Source organism: Capricornis sumatraensis, chromosome 3 (assembly GCF_032405125.1).
Source record: "Capricornis sumatraensis isolate serow.1 chromosome 3, serow.2, whole genome shotgun sequence".
Taxonomy (NCBI): domain Eukaryota; kingdom Metazoa; phylum Chordata; class Mammalia; order Artiodactyla; family Bovidae; genus Capricornis; species Capricornis sumatraensis.
In genome coordinates, this window is record NC_091071.1 from 162,954,853 (window position 1) to 162,974,617 (window position 19,765).

A 19,765-nucleotide genomic window follows, 5' to 3' on the forward strand; every position below is an offset into this window, starting at 1 on the left:
CATTGATTCAGTGTTGCCATTCAATGAAGCTAAGACTAAGCTAAGACTTGGGTTCCCCTTCTCCTGGCAGCAGAGAATCATAACAGTGGAGGAAGGTGACGACAGCTCCACTAACACCCGGGGTCCAGAGCATGAGGTTGCCTGCCTGAAATGCACAACTTCTTTTTTTCTTTTTAACTTTTTATTTTACACTGGAGTATAGCTGATTCACAATGTTGTGATAGTTTCAGGTGGACGGCAAAGAGACTCAGCCAGACATATATGTGTATCCATTCTTCCCCAACTCCCCCTCCCATCCAGTCAGCCATACGGCATTGAGCAGAGCTCCTTGTGAAACACAAAACTTCGTTAAAGTGTCATATTGTCTCTTAACAATTCATCCCATGCCATTCATTTTCGCAGCTTCTTTAATAATGTGAATTGCTTTCAACTGCTCACTATGGAGTGAGGTTCACACGTGCAGGAGAGACCTCAGGAAGCTTCTGCCACAGCTGCAGGCCATGAGAACAGAGCCTCAGATGAGGAGGGGCAGGTTTGAGCAGTTCTCCTCCTGGAGGTAGAGAGGACACAGTCACCCTGAGGCGCCTGGACAGAATGCAGCTCTCCGGGAAGACAGGGGCTGCAAAGGAAAGGGAGGGACAAAGTCTCAGGGCTTCCCTCACCATTTAAGCCAAGACTTTCCTGTCCAGACCATGAATGTGTTTGTGTGCTCATGAACCGTCAAATATCAAACATATCTCGGGACCCAGTCCTTAAGTCAGTTCACCTTTATTTGGAAGGAAATAATGGTGTTTCTACTACTAATTTCAAGGGATTTAGACAGTTACAATTTGAGATGAGATTTTCTGCTTCAGTTTCTCTGCTCGTATGTTTCAGTCGCTCAGTCGTGTCCAACTCTGCAACCCCAAAGACTGCAGCATCCCAGGCTTTCCTGTCCTTTACCATCTCCCTGAGTTTGCTCAAACTCATGTCCATTGAGTCGGTGGTGCCATCCAACCATCTCATCCTCTGTCGTCCCCTTCTCCTCCTGCCCTCAACCTTCCCTAGCATCAGGGGATTTTCCAATGAGTCACTTCTTGGCATCAGGTGGCCAAAGGACTGGAGCTTCAGCTTCAGCATCAGTCCTTCCAAGGAACATTCAGGGCTGATTTCCTTTAGGATTGACTGGTTGATCTCCTTGCAGTCCAAGGGACTCTCAAGAGTCTTCTCCAACACCGCTGTTCAAAAACATCAATTCTTTAGCACTCAGCTTTCTTCACAGTCCAACTCTCACATCCACACATGACTACCAGAGAAACCATAGTTTTGACTTTACAGACCTTTGTTGGCAAAGGAATGTCTCTGCTTTTTAATACGCTGTCCAGGTTTGTCATAGTTTTCTTCACAGAGCAAGCGTCTTTTAATTTCAGGGCTGCAGTTTCTCTGAATAGGCAACAAAGGAGATTGTAATACCAGGCAAGACCACTAGGTGGGGAGTGCAGCCAGCTGGAGCCCAAGTCAAGGAGGAAAAGGGTACCCAGTCCCAGGGGATGCAGACACTGGGTGCTGAAATGAGACGGGTGAAGGCAGTGACAGGCTCCTTCCTTGCTTTGTGTTCACATGGTGTGTCTGGAGCTGGGTGGTCATAGCAGAGAGGCATGAGGTGGGTTCAGTGGGTCGCAGGAGTGTAGCGCTGCTCAATGTAACCAGGGTACAGGGGAAAGCAGTCCTTGCTGAGCTGTTGATGCCACATCAACTATCTCCCTGGAGCTCAGGCCCAGCCCTCCAGCTGAAGGGCTGTGGGTGATGATGCCAACTGCAACTGTGGACAGGACCGCGCCCTGGGCCAGCCTCTTCCTTGCTTGGAATGCACAAGGACTGTGGGCTTCCTCGGGGGGCGTTTCTCGCAGATGGCCCTCAGACCTTTTGAAAGAGGCCCAGGTGGATTTCCAGTGGTGCCCAGTGGTCCTCTTCTCTTCCTTAATCCCCACCACCCTCAGCCTGAAATCTTTTCTTCTGCTTAGATGCCTCTGCCCATCCCACTTTCCAAGGATTCGCTGTCTTCCCTGCAGAAAGGATCACATTTCCAGCCCAACAGTTCCTCTGGCTTCTGAAAAATTTTGCAGCCTCACAAGTCCACAGCTCCACCCCTTAGCACAGTCACTGAGGTTCTACTCAGTGAGAGAAGGGGGCTTCTCCTCACCCCAGTTTCTAAAAACTGAAATAATGCCGCCAAATGGCCACGGAGCCCTCTCAGGGATAACTGTGTCAAGACCACAACTGCAAGGGGGTGTCGCTCCTGGCTTCTCCCCTCATCGAGGGCGCGCATGAACCGAAACCCGAGGAGGGAGACATGTACCCATGTGCTGGACCCAGTTTAGGGTGAGAGTAGAGACCCCAGAGGGATTCCCTCATAGCTCAGTCAGTAAAGAATCTGCCTGCAGTGCAGGAGACCCAGGTTTGATTCCTGGGTCAGGAAGATCCCCTGGAGAAGGAAATGGCAACCCACTCGAGTATTCTTGCCTGGAGAATCCCATGGACAGAGGAGCCCGGCAGGCTGCAGTCCATGGGATTGCAAGAGTCGGACACGACTTAGCAACTAAACCACCACCAGAGACCCCAGAAACCCAAGGAGGGAGACATATACCTACGTACTGGACCCAGTTTAAGGTGAGAGTGCTACTGCTAAGTTGCTTCAGTCGTGTCCGACTCTGTGCGACCCCATAGACAGCAGCCCACCAGGCTCCACCGTCCCTGGGATTCTCCAAGCAAGAACACTGGAGTGGGTTGCCATTTCCTTCTCCAATGCATGAAAGTGAAAAGTGAAAGTGAAGTCACTGAGTCGTGTCCAACTCTCAGCGACCCCATGGACTGCAGCCTACCAGGCTCCTCCATCCATGGGATTTTCCAGGCAAGGGTACTAGAGTGGGGTGCCATTGCCTTCTCCGAAGGTGAGAGTAGAGACCCCAAAAGGGCATCCCTTTTTCTCACCTAAGTTCCAAACCTGCAGACAGGCAAAAAAGTGAGGAATTCAAAATACCATCTTTCTTCATGATAAAAGCTGCACTGGGCTTAGAGTTGTGGTGTGTGTGTGTTCAGTTCAGTTCAGTCGCTCAGTCCTGTGTAAGCTCAGTCATATCCAACTCTTTGTGACCCCATGTGCTGTAGCCCGCCAGGCTCCTCTCTCCATGGAATTCTCAGGCAAGAATACTGGAGTGGGTTGCCATTTCCTTCTCCAGGGGATCTTCCTGACCCAGGGATCGAATATGCACCCCCTATGTCTCTTGCGTTGGCAGGCAGATTCTTTACCACTGAGACACCTGGGAAGCCCATGCTGCGGCTTAGCATGTGGCAGAAAGAGATCCCTGAACTGAACCTCAGAATCGGGCTCATCCACACAGCATCACACAGCTCCAAGCACTCACACCCTACTCCCCCTCACTGCCCCAGCCCCTGGCCCAGTGCACTTGACCTTGAAGGAGCTGACAGAGCCCCAGCCTCTGCAGGCAGGATGAGCCCAGGGAGACCCAGCAAGGAGCAGACTCACCCCTCCCACCCACCCCCAACCAGAGTCTCCCAGGAGTGGGGAGGAGCAGGGGGTCCAGGCGAGCCCCGCTGGCTGCGGTGCTGCCCTGGAAGGGGACCCTGGAGCCGGCCTGAGCATCACCACGGGCCCCAGGGGCCCGCCTCCCTTCACTTCAGCTCCCACGGAGGAGCCGGGCGTCTTGATCCTCTGGCCCCAGGGGCCACAGTGGCTGCTGCTTCCCCCTGCCCTGCAGGCTCAAATCCCAGATCCCACTGTCTCATCTCAGGGACAGGCCTCGGGTCCCCACGGGGCCCTCCCAGCGGGGAGACCACCCCCACTACTCAAGTCTGAACAGAAGCTGCTCCTGGAAGCTTGCGAAGCCCGTTGCCCTGGCAGATCCTGTGCCCCGTGGTCGCTCCTCAAGCGGGGCCTCTCCTGCTCTGTGGGTTCCCAGGTCTGATAACTGGGCTCCTGTGATAGCAGAAAGGCTCCGGCTTCAGTGCTCCTCGCAGCCACGGAACATGCCCCAAGCGTCTCCTTATTTCCTTCAGTCACTCCAGCAGGGTCTGTAGGAGGAGTTCAACATCCTTCTTTTTTTTTTTTAATTGAAGTTATAGGTGATGTTGTGCTAATTTCTACCTTATAGCAAAGTGGTACAGTTGTACACGTAATTCAAAGTGTGTTAGTCACTCAGATGTATCCGACTCTGTGTGACCCCATGGACTGTAGCCCACCAGTCTCCTCTGTCCATGGGATTATCCAGGCAAGAATAATGGAGTGGGTTATTATTGCCTTCTCCAGGGGATCCTCCCAACCCAGGGATCGAACCCGGGTCCCCTGCATTGCAGGCAAATTCTTTACCATCAGAGCCATCAGGGATGCCTGTTTATATATACATTCTCACGTATATATATATATATATATACATATTCTTTTCCATTATGGTTTATCATAGGACCAACCTGCCACCTGTCCTTTCCCAAACCTGAGTGGGTCTGACGTTATTTCCTGGATCAAAGAAACTGCTTTCTCCACAGAGGACTTGGGGTGCTTCAGACCCTCCCACCCCACTGCTCTCATGGGTGTGGTGCGGGCCCAGCTTTCTCTGACCTGCAGGAAGGTCTCCTCCAGGGGCCAAGAGCAGCCCCAACTCGGGAGTGTCTGTCCTGCAGATGGTCCAACCTCAGCTAAGCGGCCTCTGACTCCAGGTTCTCATCTTGGTGGCCCTAAGTGAGCCCACAGAAAAGCTGGCATGTTTATGTCAACATGCAGCATGGCGATGACCTGGTCCACCTGCCACCCAGGAACAGAGAGGAGAGAGAGGGGACCCTAGACAAGGCAGGTGTGGTCTGTGCCAGGCTTGTGTGGACCCTGTGCCCCATGGAGTCAGGGCAGAGGACAGTCCTGCCCAGACAAGGCTCAGCTCAGTAGTCCTGCTACCCGCTGGAGTGAGGGGGGTGAGAGAGGGGTCCATGCGTGTGCAGGACCAGGTACCCCTGAGACCCTGCCCACTGGTAAAGAAGTCCTCGTTGGAGTTCTGGGCTCTGTCCTGACCACAGTGAAAAGAAAGAAGTGAGCAGAGAGTAGAAACCCTCCTCTTATCCTCACGCATGATTTGGTTTCATTCTGACTCACAGTCTGGTCACGTCTGATCCTCTGTGGAAGGATGACAGAATCTGAGTGAAAAATCTATGGACAGACACAACTCCAGGGCCAAGGGTCATCCCCTCAGCTGGGGTTACCTGCTTGTTCATTTCTACATGATCTGGGTCCTAACCTCCATCTCCGTCTGGAGAGAAGCCTCTTGCCTCTGCATTCCCATGGCAGTGTCCCAGGTTTCTGTTCGTCAACCCCTGGCTACACTGGTGAAGCAACCCTGTAGTCAGGACACCTTAGACCCTTGCACCTAAGATGTCAACCCACATCACCAACTGGGCTCCACTCTCCAGCCCCAGGGCCTTGGAGGTTCTTCTCCTACCCCTGGCTGATTTCTAGGAATGCTAAAAATGTTCTCCCCACTTTATAAAGCTGAGCATTTGGGCTCGCTCCTGCTCGGTGTCCAAATGCTGGGACCTGACGCGGTTGGTCCAGGCTCTCTCACAGGCTGGAGAGAGGATCTGAAGTCTCTGTCTTCCCCTCTTCCCCTGACAACCATCTCAGCAAAGGGGAAGGGGCACACCTGAGTTTGCTCTTGACCCCATACTAAACTCTGAACCGCCCTGAGAAGGCAGAAGCCTGCAGACAGCTGGGGTCACGCAGATATCATTGCTGCCTTTGCACAAACAGCTGGACCCCTGGGGGCTGACCCGGCCGCTCCCTTGGCCCTCCAGGCCCTGAGTGTCACTCCTTGTCTTGCATCCCTGGGACCACATGTCTTGATGGCTGGAAGCACCAGGGAACTGCAGGTAGAGGGAAGGAGCCAGTGTCTGCCCAGCACAGCTCACTGGCAAGTACTTTCACTTCTGTTTTCCCCTCCATGGGCGGAGCCGCTAGCCCTGGATGAGACCCAGAGCTGACTTCCTGCTCGGCGCTCAGGGCTCTGGCAGCCTCTCCGGACCCAGGCTGGGGAGGCTGGAAGAATCAGAGGCCAAGCCCAGGCCCAGGCCAGGCTGGGTGGGAAAATGGCTGGAGAGGGCAGAGAGCTCAGCACCAGGTCAGTCTTTCTCCCTCTTCCTTCCGCCTTTCCCTGCGGCCACACTGCTGTTCAGTGCTGTCTTTGGACTCTGCACCGAACCTTTGCTTTCCACCTGGTGTAAGGGAACCTTTGCCTACCATATAAGGCTGGACAGAAATGTGTGACGAGGAGATGGGATTTCAAACTGCAGCAGGGCGCCTGCTGGTTGAGTCCTGCTGCCACAACACACATGACTGCTTGTTTTGCAGCTACGGCTCCGCTGGCCCGTCTGCCTGAAGGCGCCTTGTCCTTTATGACTTTTTATTTCCTCGTGACCCCAGATTACTCTCATTTCCCTCTTGTCAGTTCTACCTTTGCATAGATCATTTCAAAGAAGGTAGTTTAGAAAACACGAAATTCAGGGTAAACCCCTGACTTATTTTGAAACCCTGAGTGGTGTGGGCTCACGTCTGTCCTGTGGGTGACACCTCTGTCAGCTCTGGAACTAATCTCATTTCTGACTGGGGGTCCTGGGCTCCTCCTCCAGCCATCCTGAGCAAAGAAACAAAAGGAAGAGAAATGCCTCAAACTGCCCAGGGCTAGCACAGGCTGAGTAATTTTACGTTTGGTTTCATTTTCTATTCTGGAACAGGTTACATCTCTACAAGGAAAAAAGTTGTGTTTCTATCTTTCTCTAGTAATGGATCCGAAATAACATTACTTAATATTTTAAAATTTTAATTTTTTTAATACAGAAGAAATACATATGCAGTCTGGCTCATAAAATTTCAAACAATACGGAAGTAGAGAGAGGGGAAAAGTCCTGTTCACCACTCACCCCCTCGCAGCTTCCAATCCCGGTCCTGTTAGAGTTGTAGGCATAACCCTCCAGATTTGCATTTATGTATATAACTCATTTTCCTAAATACATAATGTGAGCCCTGTTTTTTAAAACATGGAATTATATTGTAAATGCCATTTTGCATTTTCACTTAGTTTAATAGTGAAAATCATAGAGATCTTCTTAATAATCATAGGCTTGCCTTATTCCTTTTAACAGCCATAGATAATACTATTCTATGGAATGGACACACCATAGTTTTATGTTGTTGTTGTTTGTTTATTTCTTTAATTGAAGTATAATCGTTTTACAATATTGTGTTAGTTTCAAGTGTACAGCAAAGTAATTCAGTTGTACATATATGAGTATATATGTATATACACATATTCTTTTTCATTCTTTTTCCATATATATTATTACAAAATACTGAGTAAAGTTCCCTCTGCTACAAGCAGGTCTTTGTTGGTTTGTCTGTTTTATATAGTAGTGTGTATATGTTACTCCAAAATTCCTAATTTAACCCCCCTCCATATGTTCCCTTTGGAAACTGTAAGTTTGTTTCCTATGTCTGTGAGTCAGTTTCTGTTTTGTAAATAAATTTATTTGGATCAGTTTTTTACATCCCACTTATAAATGATATATGATGTATGTCTTTCTCTGACTTACTTCACTTAATATGATAATCTCTGGGTTCATCCATGTTGGGGCGATGCATTTTTGTCTGACTGAGTAATATTCTGCTGAATGTATATACCACCTCCCCTTTACCCATTCCTCTATTGATATTTAGGTTGTCTCCATGTTCTGGCTACTGTCAATAATTCTGCAATGAATACTGGGTTGCATGCATGTTTGTGAAGTATGGTTTTCTCTGTACACATGCTCAAAAGTGGGATTGCTGGATCATATGGTAGTTCTGTTTTTAGTTTCTTAAGGAACTTCCATACTGTTCTTCATAGTGGCTGCACCAATTTACATTCCCATCAATAGTGTAGGATTCCCTTTTCTCCACACCCTCTTCAGCATTTATTTGTAGACTTTTTGATGACGGCCATTCTGACTTACACCATAGTTTTTAAACCACTCTACTGTTCTACTGACAGACCTTCAGGTAATTTTCAGTTGCTCACTTTTGCCAACAAGCTATGATAACAAAGATAATTTATTTCTTTATATTTTTTGCACATATACAAGTGTCTGTGTTGTGTCAATAACTAAAAAAGTTATAGTGCTGAGGCAAAGGGCACTCATATTTAATTGTTTATAGATTCTTCCAAACTGCATAAGTAGCGGAACCAATATATCTTCCTACCAAAAGTTAGGCTTCCCTGGTGGCTCAGTGGTAAAGAACCCATCTGCTAATGCAGAATACGCAGGCTCAATCCTTGGGTCAGGAGGATCCCCTGGAGGAAGGAAACGGCAACCCATTCCAGTATATTTGCCTGGAAAATCCCATGAACAGAGGAGCCTTCAGGGCTACAGTCCATGGGGTAGAAAAAGAGTCAGACATGACCTAGCGACTAAAAAACAACCCAAAATTAGACAAGCGATCTCCCCACACCCAAACTTTGCAGATGTGGTGGATAAAGAGTGGCATTTTGTTAACTTCATTTCAGTTCAGTCACTCACTCCTGTCACACCAGGCTTCCCTGTCCATCACCAGCTCCCGGAGCTTACTCAAACTCATGTCCATTGAGTCAGTGATGCCATCCAACCATCTCATCCTCTGTCGTCCCCTTCTCCTTGCATCTTCAATCTTTCCCAGAGTCAGGGTCTTTTCAAAGGAGTCAGTTGTTCACATCAGGTGGCCAAAGTATTGGAGTTTCAACCTCAGCATCAAGTCCTTCCAATGAATATTCAGGACTGATTTCCTTTAGGATTGACTGGTTGGATCTCCTTGCAGTCCAAGCTACTCTTAAGGGTCTTTCCCAGCACCACAGTTCAAAAGCACCAATTCTTCGGCACTCAGCTTTCTTTATGGTCTAACTCTCACATCCATACATAACTACTGTAAAAACCATAGCTTTGACTAGACAGACCTTTGTTGGCAAAGTAATGTCTCTGCTTTTTAATATGCTGTCTAGACTCGTCATAGCTTTTCTTCCAAGAAGCAAGCATCTTCTAATTTCATGTCAGCAGTCACCACCTGCAGTGATTTTGGAGCCCCCAAAAATAAAGTCTCTCACTGTTTCCATTGTTTCCTAGTCTATTTGCCATGAAGTTGTGGGGCTGGATGCCAGGATCTTCGTTTTCTGAATGTTGAGTTTTAAACCAACTTTTTCACTCTCCTCTTTCACTTTCATCAAGAGGCTCTTCAGTTCCTCTTCGCCTTCTGCCATAAGGGTGGTGCCATCTGCATATATGTTGTTACTGACATTGCTCCTGGCAATCTTGATTCCAGCTTGTGCTTCATCCAGCCTAGCATTTTGCATGATGATGTACTCTGCGTAGAAGTTAAATAGACAGGGTGACAATATACAGCCTTGACGGACTCCTTTCCTGATTTGGAACCAGTCTGTTGTTCCATGTCCAGTTCTAACTGTTGTTTCTTGCCTGCATACAGATTTCTCAGGAGGCAGGTAAGGTGGTCTGGTATTCCCATCTCTTTAAGAATTTTCCAAAGTTTGTTGTGATCCACACAGTCAAAGGCTTTGACATAGTCAATAAAGCAGAAGTAGATATTTTTCTGAAACTCCCTTGCTTTTTTGATGATCCAACAGATGTTGGCAATTTGATCTCTGGTTCCTCTGCCTATTCTAAACCCAGCTTGAACATCTGGAAGTTCACAATTCACTTACTGTTGAAGCCTGTCTTGGAGAAATTTAAGCTTTATTTTACTAGCACGTGAGAAGAGTGCAATTGTGCATTGAAGTGAAGTGAAGTGAAGTCGCTTAGTCGTGTCCGACTCTTTGCAACCCCACGGACTGTAGCCTACCAGACTCCTCTGTCCATGAGATTTTCCAGGCAATAGTACTGGAGTGGATTGTCATTTCCTTCTCCAGGGGATATTCCCAACCCAGGGATCGAAACTGGGTCTCCCACATTGTAGACAGATGCTTAGTTTCAACATTTTTTGGCATTGCCTTTCTTTGAAACTGGAAAGAAAACTGAACTTTTCCAGTCCTGTGGCCACTGCTGAGTTTTCCAAATTTGCTGGCATATTGAGTGCAGCACTCTCACAGCATCATCTTTTAGGATTTGAAATAGCTCAACTGGAATTCCATCAGCTCCACTAGCTTTGTTTATATTGATGCTTCCTAAGGCCCATTTGACTTTGCATTCTAGGATATCTGGCTCTAGGTGAGTGATCACACCATCGTGGTTATCTGGGTCATGAAGATCTTTTTTGTACAGTTGTTCTGTGTATTCTTGACACCTCTTCTTAATAACTTCTGCTTCCATTAGGTCCATACCATCTCTGTCCTTTATTGCGCCCGTTTTTGCATGAAATGTTCTCTGATTTTCTTGAAGAGAATTATTGTCTTTCCTGTTCTATTGTTTTCCTCTATTTCTTTGCATTGATTGCCGAGGAAGGCTTTCTTGTCTCTCCTTGCTGTTCTTTGGAACTGTGCATTCAAATGGGTATATCTCCTTTTCTCCTTTGCCTTTAGCTTTTCTTTTCATAGCTATTTGTGAGGCTTCCTGAGACAATCATTTTGCCTTTCCTTTTCTTGGGAATAGTCTTGATCACTGCCTCCTGTACAATGTCATGAACCTCCCTCCATAGTTCTTCAGGCACTCTGTCTATCAGATCTAATCCCTTGAATCTGTTTGTCACTTCCACTGTATAATCATAAGGGATTTGATTTAGGTCATACCTGAATGGTCTAGTGGTTTTCCCTACTTTCTTCAATTTAAGTCTGAATTTGGCAATGAGGAGTTCATGATCTGAGCCACAGTCAGCTCCCAGTCTTGTTTTTGCTGACTGTATGGAGCTTCTCCATCTTTGGCTGCAAAGAATATAATCAATCTGATTTTGGTGTTGACCATCTGGTGATGTCCATGTGTAAAGTCTTCTCTTGTGTTGTTGGAAGAGGGTGTTTGCTATGACCAGTGCATTCTCTTGGCAAACTCTGTTAGTCTTTGCCCTGCTTCATTTTGTACTCCAAGGCCAAATTTGCCTGTTACTCCAGGTATCTCTATCTCTTATTAACTTGATTCTCTTAATTACATGAAAGATTGAAAAATTTTTGTGTTTTCTATGATTACTGGTTAATTTATTGCCAATGTGAGTTCAGATGATTGTTCTTTCTTTAACAATAAGAATTTGCTAAATATTCTGAAAGTTATGAATATACTTTTCTTGCCTTTTAACTTTGCTCATGGGGACTTTTTCTTTTTTAATATAAATTTATTTATTTTAATTGGAGGCTAATTACTTTACAATATTGTATTGGTTTTGCCATACATCAACCTGAATCTGCCACGGGTGTACACTTGTTCCCCATCCTGAACCCTCCTCCCACCTCCCTCCCCATACCATCCCTCTGGGTCATCCCACTGCACCAGCCCCGAGCATCCTGTATCATGCATCCAGACTGGACTGGTGATTCATTTCATATTTGATATTATACATGTTTCAATGCCATTCTCCCAAATCATCCCACCCTCGCCCTCTCCCACAGAGTCCAAAAGACTGTTCTATACATCTGTGTCTCTTTTGCTGTCTCGCATACAGGGTTATCGTTACCATCTTTCTAAATTCCATATATATGTGTTAGTATACTATATTGGTGTTTTTCTTTCTGGCTTACTTCACTCTGTATAATAGGCTCCAGTTTCATCCACCTCATTAGAACTGATTCAAATGTATTCTTTTTAATGGATGAGTAATACTCCATTGTGTATATGTACCACAGCTTTCTTATCCATTCATCTGCTGATGGACATCTAGGTTGCTTCCACGTCCGGGCTATTATAAACAGTGCTGTGATGAACATTGGGGTACATGTGTCTCTTTCGATTCTGGTTTCCTCAGTGTGTATGCCCAGCAGTGGGATTGCTGGGTCATACGGCAGTTATATTTCCAATTTTTTAAGGAATCTCCACACTGTTCTCCATAGTGGCTGTACTAGTTTGCATTCCCACCAACAGTGTAGGAGGGTTCCCTTTTCTCCACACTCTCACCAACATTTATTGCTTGTAGACTTTTGGATCGCAACCATTCTGACTGGCATGAAATGGTACCTCATTGTGGTTTTGATTTGCATTTCTCTGATAATGAGTGATGTTGAGCATCTTTTCATGTGTTTGTTAGCCATCTGTATGTCTTCTTTGGAGAAATGCCTGTTTAGGTCCTTGGCCCATTTTTTGATTGGGTCATTTATTTTTCTGGAATTGAGCTGCAGGAGTTGTTTGTATATTTTTGAGATTAGTTGTTTGTCAGTTGTTTCATTTGCTATTATTTTCTCCCATTCAGAAGGCTGCCTTTTCACCTTGCTTATAGTTTCCTTTGTTGTGCAGAAGCTTTTAATTTTAATTAGGTCTCATTTGTTTATTTTTGCTTTTATTTCCAATATTCTGGGAGGTAGGTCACAGAGGATCCTACTGTGATTTATGTCAGAGAGTGTTTTGCCTATGTTCTCCTCTAGGAGTTTTATAGTTTCTGGTCTTATGTTTAGATCTTTAATCCATTTTGAGTTTATTTTTGTGTATGGTGTTAGAAAGTGTTCTAATTTCATTCTTTTACAAGTAGTTGTAAAAGACCACTTTTCCCAGCACCACTTGTTAAAGAGATTGTCTTTACTCCATTGTATATTCTTGCCTCCTTTGCCAAAGATAAGGTGTCCAAAGGTGCGTGGATTTATCTCTGGGCTTTCTATTTTGTTCCACTGATCTATATTTCTGTCATTGTGCCAATACCATACTGTCTTGATGACTGTGGCTTTGTAGTAGAGCCTGAAGTCAGGCAGGTTAATTCCTCCAGTTCCGTTCTTCTTTCTCAAGATTGCTTTGGCTATTCGAGGTCTTTTGTATTTCCATACAAACTGTGAAATTATTTGTTCAAGCTCTTTGAAAAATACCTTTGGTAGCTTGATAGGAATTGCATTGAATCTATAGACTTTTTTCTTATTAGAGCTTAAACTTCAGGTATAGACTTCTTATTCTATTGATTTTTTAAAACAGATTCACCCTTGTTATTTGGAATAAATAAAGCCATTCAGAAAGTTACTGATGAATTCCATGTGCACTGTCTTTAACCATAGCCCTTGTGCTCTTAAGGTGATAGATTCAATTCTACCTTTATGGTAAGGTTCTCTTCTAGTATATCCAAAATTATTTTCTTTTTTCAATTTTTGGATAAAATTATTCTTTAATTGTAGCAGTTTTAGCCTTCATAGCATTTATCTGTCTTTCAACTTTTATATCTTTAGCATTTTGCTTTCTGCTCATACTGATTGTCTCAAACTTTTCTTCATGAGAATTATTTAATATTTAGTAGTTTCTGGTTTCTTGGTGTTTTTTTTTTTCAAGTTGACTGTGTTTATTTGGGGGATCTTAATTTGTTTCTACAGCTCTCCTAACTTGAAACATTTTGTTGTTTTATCCCCACATCTTCGTGCTCTTTATTGTTTAGGTCTTTGTGTGATGCTCAGTGCTTTGAGGATGTTTTCTTCATCCTCTGGGTTATCTTTCCAGAGTGATTCTGTTTGCAGTTTGGTTTCACGCGCTGTTTAACCTTCTCGTTCATGCGCCTGCCATGGATTTACAGCCCGTTTCACTTCGACTTGACGTGCACAGCTCGCTGGTCACCCACAGTCTTAAGTTGAGTAAATGGTTTTGTTTTTTTACCCATATTTTCTTTAGGTATCTGAGACCAAATTATTTCCTGTCTGATAAAGCGTCTACTTTAATTCTTGTCAATTTCAGTTTGAGACTCCTTTGATCGGTTAAACCATCCCTTTCCCCGCTGATCTGCTGTGCTCCTCTTCTCATTAGCCAAGTGGCCATATCTGCAGGGTGCTGTTTAAGTGCTCTCTCTTCTCTGCCATTGACCTATGGCAGGCTTTCCTTATGTGTCTCCATACCGTCATGGAAACAAAAGCTTCACATGAACTCCTGAAAATGGTAGAGTAAATCTTCCCATGCTCTTTTCTTTTTCCAAAGTGTTTTGGTTTTAGCATTTCCAAATCAGTTTTTCAAAATCTTGTTGAGTTTTTGTTTAGGATTGTGCTGAATATGTAGGTCAATATTGTCTTCTATGTCATTATATAGCATTTGTATGTTATTAATTTAAAAATATTTTCTAATAAAATTTTCTGCCTAGAAGTCTTACACTTCTTCTGCTAGATTTATTCATAGATACTTGACATCTTTCTGCAATTATATCTATGTAATTTCAAAATCAACTTTCTAACTGCTTGTTACTAAGATGTAAAAATAAATGGAAACTTTGCCAGAAAATTCTAATAACTTGTATGGAGATATATACTTTTGTATGGACGTAAATTTATGAAACATATACACAATGATGGCTTTGGTCCTTCTAATCTAATCCTTATTCTTCCTACTTCTCTCTCTAGCCTTTCTGTGTGGGCTAGGACTTTGGGTATGGTGAACACAAGTAGTAGCAGTAATCATCTCTATTTTGATTCTAGTCCCAAAGGGAAGGCCTTTATCATTGTTCAATTATGAATGATGTGTTTTGTTTTTGTTTTTAGTTGTTCTTTTTTTTTTTTTTTTTTTTTACTTTACAATACTGTATTGGTTTTGCCATACATCAGCATGAATCCACCACGGGTGTACATGAGTTCCCAATCCCGAACCTCCCTCCCACCTCCCTCCCCATACCATCTCTCTGGGTCATCCCAGTGCACCAGCCCCATGAATGATGTCTGATGTAGGTTTTCTTTTTTAATAAAAGGCTTACACAGGTTAAAGGAGTTTTATGCTTGACATCTGACACTTTCCATATATGAAGTGTTTGTGGCCCTGTTTTCTCTTGTTCCTGCCAGTTCTCACTCACAAATTTCATTTTTTAGGTAAACTTCTTATTTTGGAATAACTTTATATTTACAAAAAAGTTACAAAGGTAGTACAGGAGTTTCTAAACCCTGCACACCCAGTTTCATATCCTGTGATGTTACCCTCTCATGTTATTGTGGTACACCTATCAAAACTAAAAGACCCCATACTGTTAGGTTATTCAGTTCAGTTGAGTCGCTCAGTTGTGTCCGACTCCTTGCGACCCCATGAATCACAGCACGCCAGGCCTCCTTGTCAATCACCAGCTCCTGGAGTTCACTCAAACTCACGTCCATCGAGTTGGTGATGCCATCCAGCCATCTCATCCTCTGTTGTCCCCTTCTCCTCCTGCCCTCAATCCCTCTCAGCATCAGGGTATTTTCAAATGAGTCAACTCTTCGCATGAGGGGGCCAGAGTACTGGAGTTTCAGCTTCAGCATCGGTCCTTCCAATGAACACCCAGGACTGATCTCCTTTAGGATGGACTGGTTGGATCTCCTTGCAGTCCAAGGGACTCTCAAGAGTCTTCTCCAACACAATTCAAAAGCATCAATTCTTCGGCTCTCAGCTTTCTTCACAGTCCAACTCTCACATCGACACATGACCACTGGAAAAACCATAGCCTTGACTAGACGGACCTTTGTTGGCAAAGTAGTATCTCTGCTTTACAATATGCTACCTAGGTTGGTCATAACTTTCCTTCCAAGGAGTAAGTATCTTTTAATTTCATGTCTGCAGTCACCATCTGCAGTGATTTTGGAGCCCCCCTAAAATAAAGTCTGACACTGTTTCCACTGTTTCTATTTCCTGTGAAGTGATGGGACCAGATGCCATGATCTTCGTTTTCTGAATATTGAGCTTTAAGCCAACTTTTTCACTCTCCTCTTTCACTTTCATCAAGAGGCTTTTTAGTTCCTCTTCACTTTCTGCCATAAGGGTGGTGCCATCTGCATATCTGAAGTTATTGATATTTCTCCCAGCAATCTTGATTCCAGATTAGGTTATTAGGTTACTATTAACTAAAGATGGTGGCTCAGACGAGAAAGAATCTGTGTGCAATGCAGGGGACCCGGGTTTGATCACTGGGTCTGGAAGATCCCCTGGAGAAAAAAATAGCAACCCATTCCAGTATTCTTGCCTGGAGAATTCCACGGACAGAGGAGCCTGGAGAGCTACGGCCCATGGGGTCGCAAAGGGTCAGACATGACTGAGTGACTAACATCAACACTAAACATACCTAACTAAAGCCCAGACTTTTTTGTTTCACCAGTTTTTCCACCAGTGTTCATATTCTGCTGCAGGACTGAATCCGGGGCACCACAATGCATTAAACTGTCCAATCCCCTATTCTCTTCTGGTCTGTGACCGTTTCTCAGTCTTTTCTCATTTTTCATGACCTTGACAGTTTGAAGAGCACCAAGCAGGCATGTTGTAGAATGTCTTTCAAGTTGGGTTGGTCTTGATGTCTTCCTCAGAAATAGGCCGGGGTTACAGGTTTTATGAAAGAAAACCACAGAGATGAAATGTCCTTTTCATCACATCCCATCAGGGAACATGTCAACTGACTTATCACCAGGGGTGTTGACACTGATCATTCGAATTAGGTGGTGTTTGCCAGACTTCTCCACCTATCAAGTTACTAGTTTTTTCCTTTTTATGCTCTATTCACAGGATTATTTTGCTTACATAGCTGGTTATCTTGGACTATATACTAGCACTGTATTTGGAAAATTATTTATAGGTTAAATTTGGGGCCGCAGTGAAGGTACTAAACTTTGGAAAGGATTTCTGTTTGTTACATCCAGGTGCTTCAAGGCACCCCCTCTGGAATCTCTTAGGTACAAGCTCAGAGACTGAGAGAACCTGGGGGAATCCAGGTGATTTCACCAGGAATGCAATTCAGTAATTCCAGAGCTGTTCCTTCTTCTCTTTATTCTCTCTATGAAGATATCAAAGTCAGGAACTGGACTCCCATTGGACTCTGCACCCTGTGTGGACTCTAGACTTTATTTCTGTCCATCTCACCCCTTAAGGCTCTCAAACCTGAGGTTCTGATTTTCTGGGATCAGCAAATACCCTCAAATCAAAAGTGTCTCTATGCTTTGTCCCTCCCCCTTTGCTTTTGCTGGCAAATCCTTCCTGCAGTTTCATCTCTTCAGTGATTGATAACATTTTAAAATGCTCTTTCCAACTCCTAAGTTTTTTCAACAGAACACTGTACTGCTTGTGGGAGCTGGTGGGAGACAGATGTTTTGAATCCTGCTCCACCACACCAGAAACTCGCTGTCATTGATTGAAGGATTGATTAATTGGTTAACTGCCAGTTTTCAAAGTCTATGGTTTGAGGTTTGATGGTGACTCATGAAGTTTCCTCTGACTGCTTCTGAGATTTTTCTCTTAGCATTTAAACAGTAGTGAGCCTAAATTTGTTTGCCTTTTGCTTTTGTTTTGCATTTATCCTATTGGCGTTTTCAGTTTCTTTAATTTGTGACTTGATGTCTGCTTTAATTTGTGACTGATCACTTTTGGAAAACCTTAGCCATTATCTCTTCAAATATTTCTTCTGCCCTCCCCCCAGCTTCTTCCTCTCTCTTTCCAGGACTGAAATGATTATACTAGAACTTTGGCAGTTTCTCACATATTTCATGTTTTTCTGCACTTTCCCACTTTTTAAATATCTGTACCTTGGTTGCATATCTTTTTTTTAGCTGTCTGTCTTCTAGTTAGCCAGTTCACAAATTTTGCCTTTTTAATTCAATCTTCTGCTAAATCCTGCTATTGAGTTTTTAATTTTTTTAAGTTGAAGTTGATTTACACTACAATATTAGTTTCAGGTGTATAACAGAGTGATTCAATATTTTTATAGATTATACTCCATTTTAAGTTATTATAAAATAATGGTTATATTTCCCTGTGCTGTATAATATATCCCTGTTGCTTATTTATTTTACACAGGGTAGTTTTTGTCTCTTAATCTCATATCCCTATCTTGTCTCTCCCTACTTCCCTCTTCTCCCTGGTAACCATTAACTTGGTCTTTATATCAATGAGTCTGTTACTGTTTTGTTATATATATCCATTTGTTTTATTTTTTAGGTTCCAGGTACAATGGATAACACAGAGTTTATGTCTTTTTCTGACTTATTTCACTGAGCATAATACTCTCTAGGTCCATTCACAGTGTTGCAAATGGGAAAATTTTTAATGACTAATACTCTGATTAGTGTGTGTGTATATTTCATCCTATTTCATCTGCTAATGGGCACTTAGGTTGACTCCATGTCTTGGCGATTGTAAATAATGCTGCTATGAACCTTAAGGTGCATGTATCCGTGTCCATATACTCATGTCTACCAAGGTTATCCTCCTTGTGTCTTTTTTCAAAGCACCTTTCATATACTGGGCTTCCCTGGTGGCTCAGACGGTAAAGAATCTCCTGCAATGCAGGAGACCCGGATCTGATCCCTGGGTCAGAAAGATCCCCTGGAGGAGGGAATGGCAACCCATTCCAGTATTCTTGCCTGGAGAATCCCCATGGTCAGAGGGAGCCTGGCAGGCTACAGTCCATGGGGTCACAAAGAGTCGGACACAACTGAGCAACTAAAACTTACTTCATATACTCAGAATTCTAGCCACATTCTCCTATATATTATACTAATGCTTGATTCATTCATCCACAAATATTTCCTGACACCCTATTCCCAGCACTTAATTAGGTGCTGGAATATAAGGGTGAGTAAAGCAGACCAAGTCTCTGACCTAATGGAGATGACATCCAAGACAAAGAATAAGCAGATGAACAAATAAATTTATAATTTAATGACAGAAGGTAGTAAGAAAAAAAAAACCTATGGGGTACATGAATAGGGTGTAACAGAAATGTTTTCTAAGAGGCTAGTATTGATATTTAATGGAAGTCATGAATGAATGAGTGAAAAGCACCACATAAATTCCTGAAGAAATGGTCCAAGTAGAGGAACAGTCAATGAAAAGTCAGGTATAGAAACATGCCTGGAATGTAAGAAGAAAACTTGGCGATTACAGTGCCAAAAGGCAGTGATCCAAAAGAAGAGTAGAAAAGGAGATTGGAAAGGTACCAAGAGATAGATCATGTTGTTTCTCATAGGTCACGGTCAAGAATTTAGAATATAAATTGTGGGGGTCAGGGGAGGGTTTTTCAATAGAGTGAAATAATAGAATTTCAATTTCAAAAAGCTCTATTGGTATTTAGAGTTTGGAGAACAGCTGCAATATGACATGAGTGTAAGCAAGAAGACTAGTTGGTGGTCATTGCAGTAGCCTGGTGTTATTGTGGTTGGGACCAGGTTAGAGCAGTGGATACAAAGAAAAGATGTGGGATACTGGATATGTTTCTATGGTAAAGTGAAGGACTGTTGAAGATGGATAAAACATTAGGTATGGGAGGAATAGAAGTGTCATAGAGGACTGCAAAGGTTCTAGCCAAAGAAACTAAAGGATGGAGTTGTCATTTACCTAGAGGGCAATATTATGTAATGATTAAAGGGACTAGACTCTGGTCCAAAGCCTCATTCTGTTCTTTAGTAGTTATGTGGCCTTGCAGATATCTCTTAACATCTCTGTACACCTGTTTCTTCATCTGTAAAATGGGATGATAAGAGCATATACCTCATGGGGGCTCTTTTATGTATTTATTAAATCCTATAGATGGAAAAGTTAGAAAAAAAGTATGTTTCAAGATGTGGCTCAGGTCTGCAATCAGTTCCTACATGGCTAAGTGTAAAAAGCCTGCTGGCATCATCACAGTGGAGATTATTGTTGTTGTCTTTTAATCACTGTTATGTCCAATTCTTTGCAACCC

General features: G+C 43.8%; 1 protein-coding gene across 3 annotated transcripts in view; it reads left to right on the top strand.

Annotated features, from left to right (window-relative positions):
• The first annotated feature begins 6,042 nt into the window (after positions 1–6,042).
• LOC138077044 (nuclear autoantigen Sp-100-like) overlaps positions 6,043–19,765 on the top strand; it is an 80,549-nt gene continuing 66,826 nt past the window's right edge. For all 3 annotated transcript variants that reach the window (XM_068969421.1, XM_068969422.1, XM_068969423.1), the window contains exon 1: positions 6,043–6,158. In XM_068969421.1, coding sequence (XP_068825522.1) covers positions 6,127–6,158 — 32 coding nt within the window. In that variant the 5' untranslated portion in view covers positions 6,043–6,126. The remainder of the gene's footprint in view (positions 6,159–19,765) is intronic.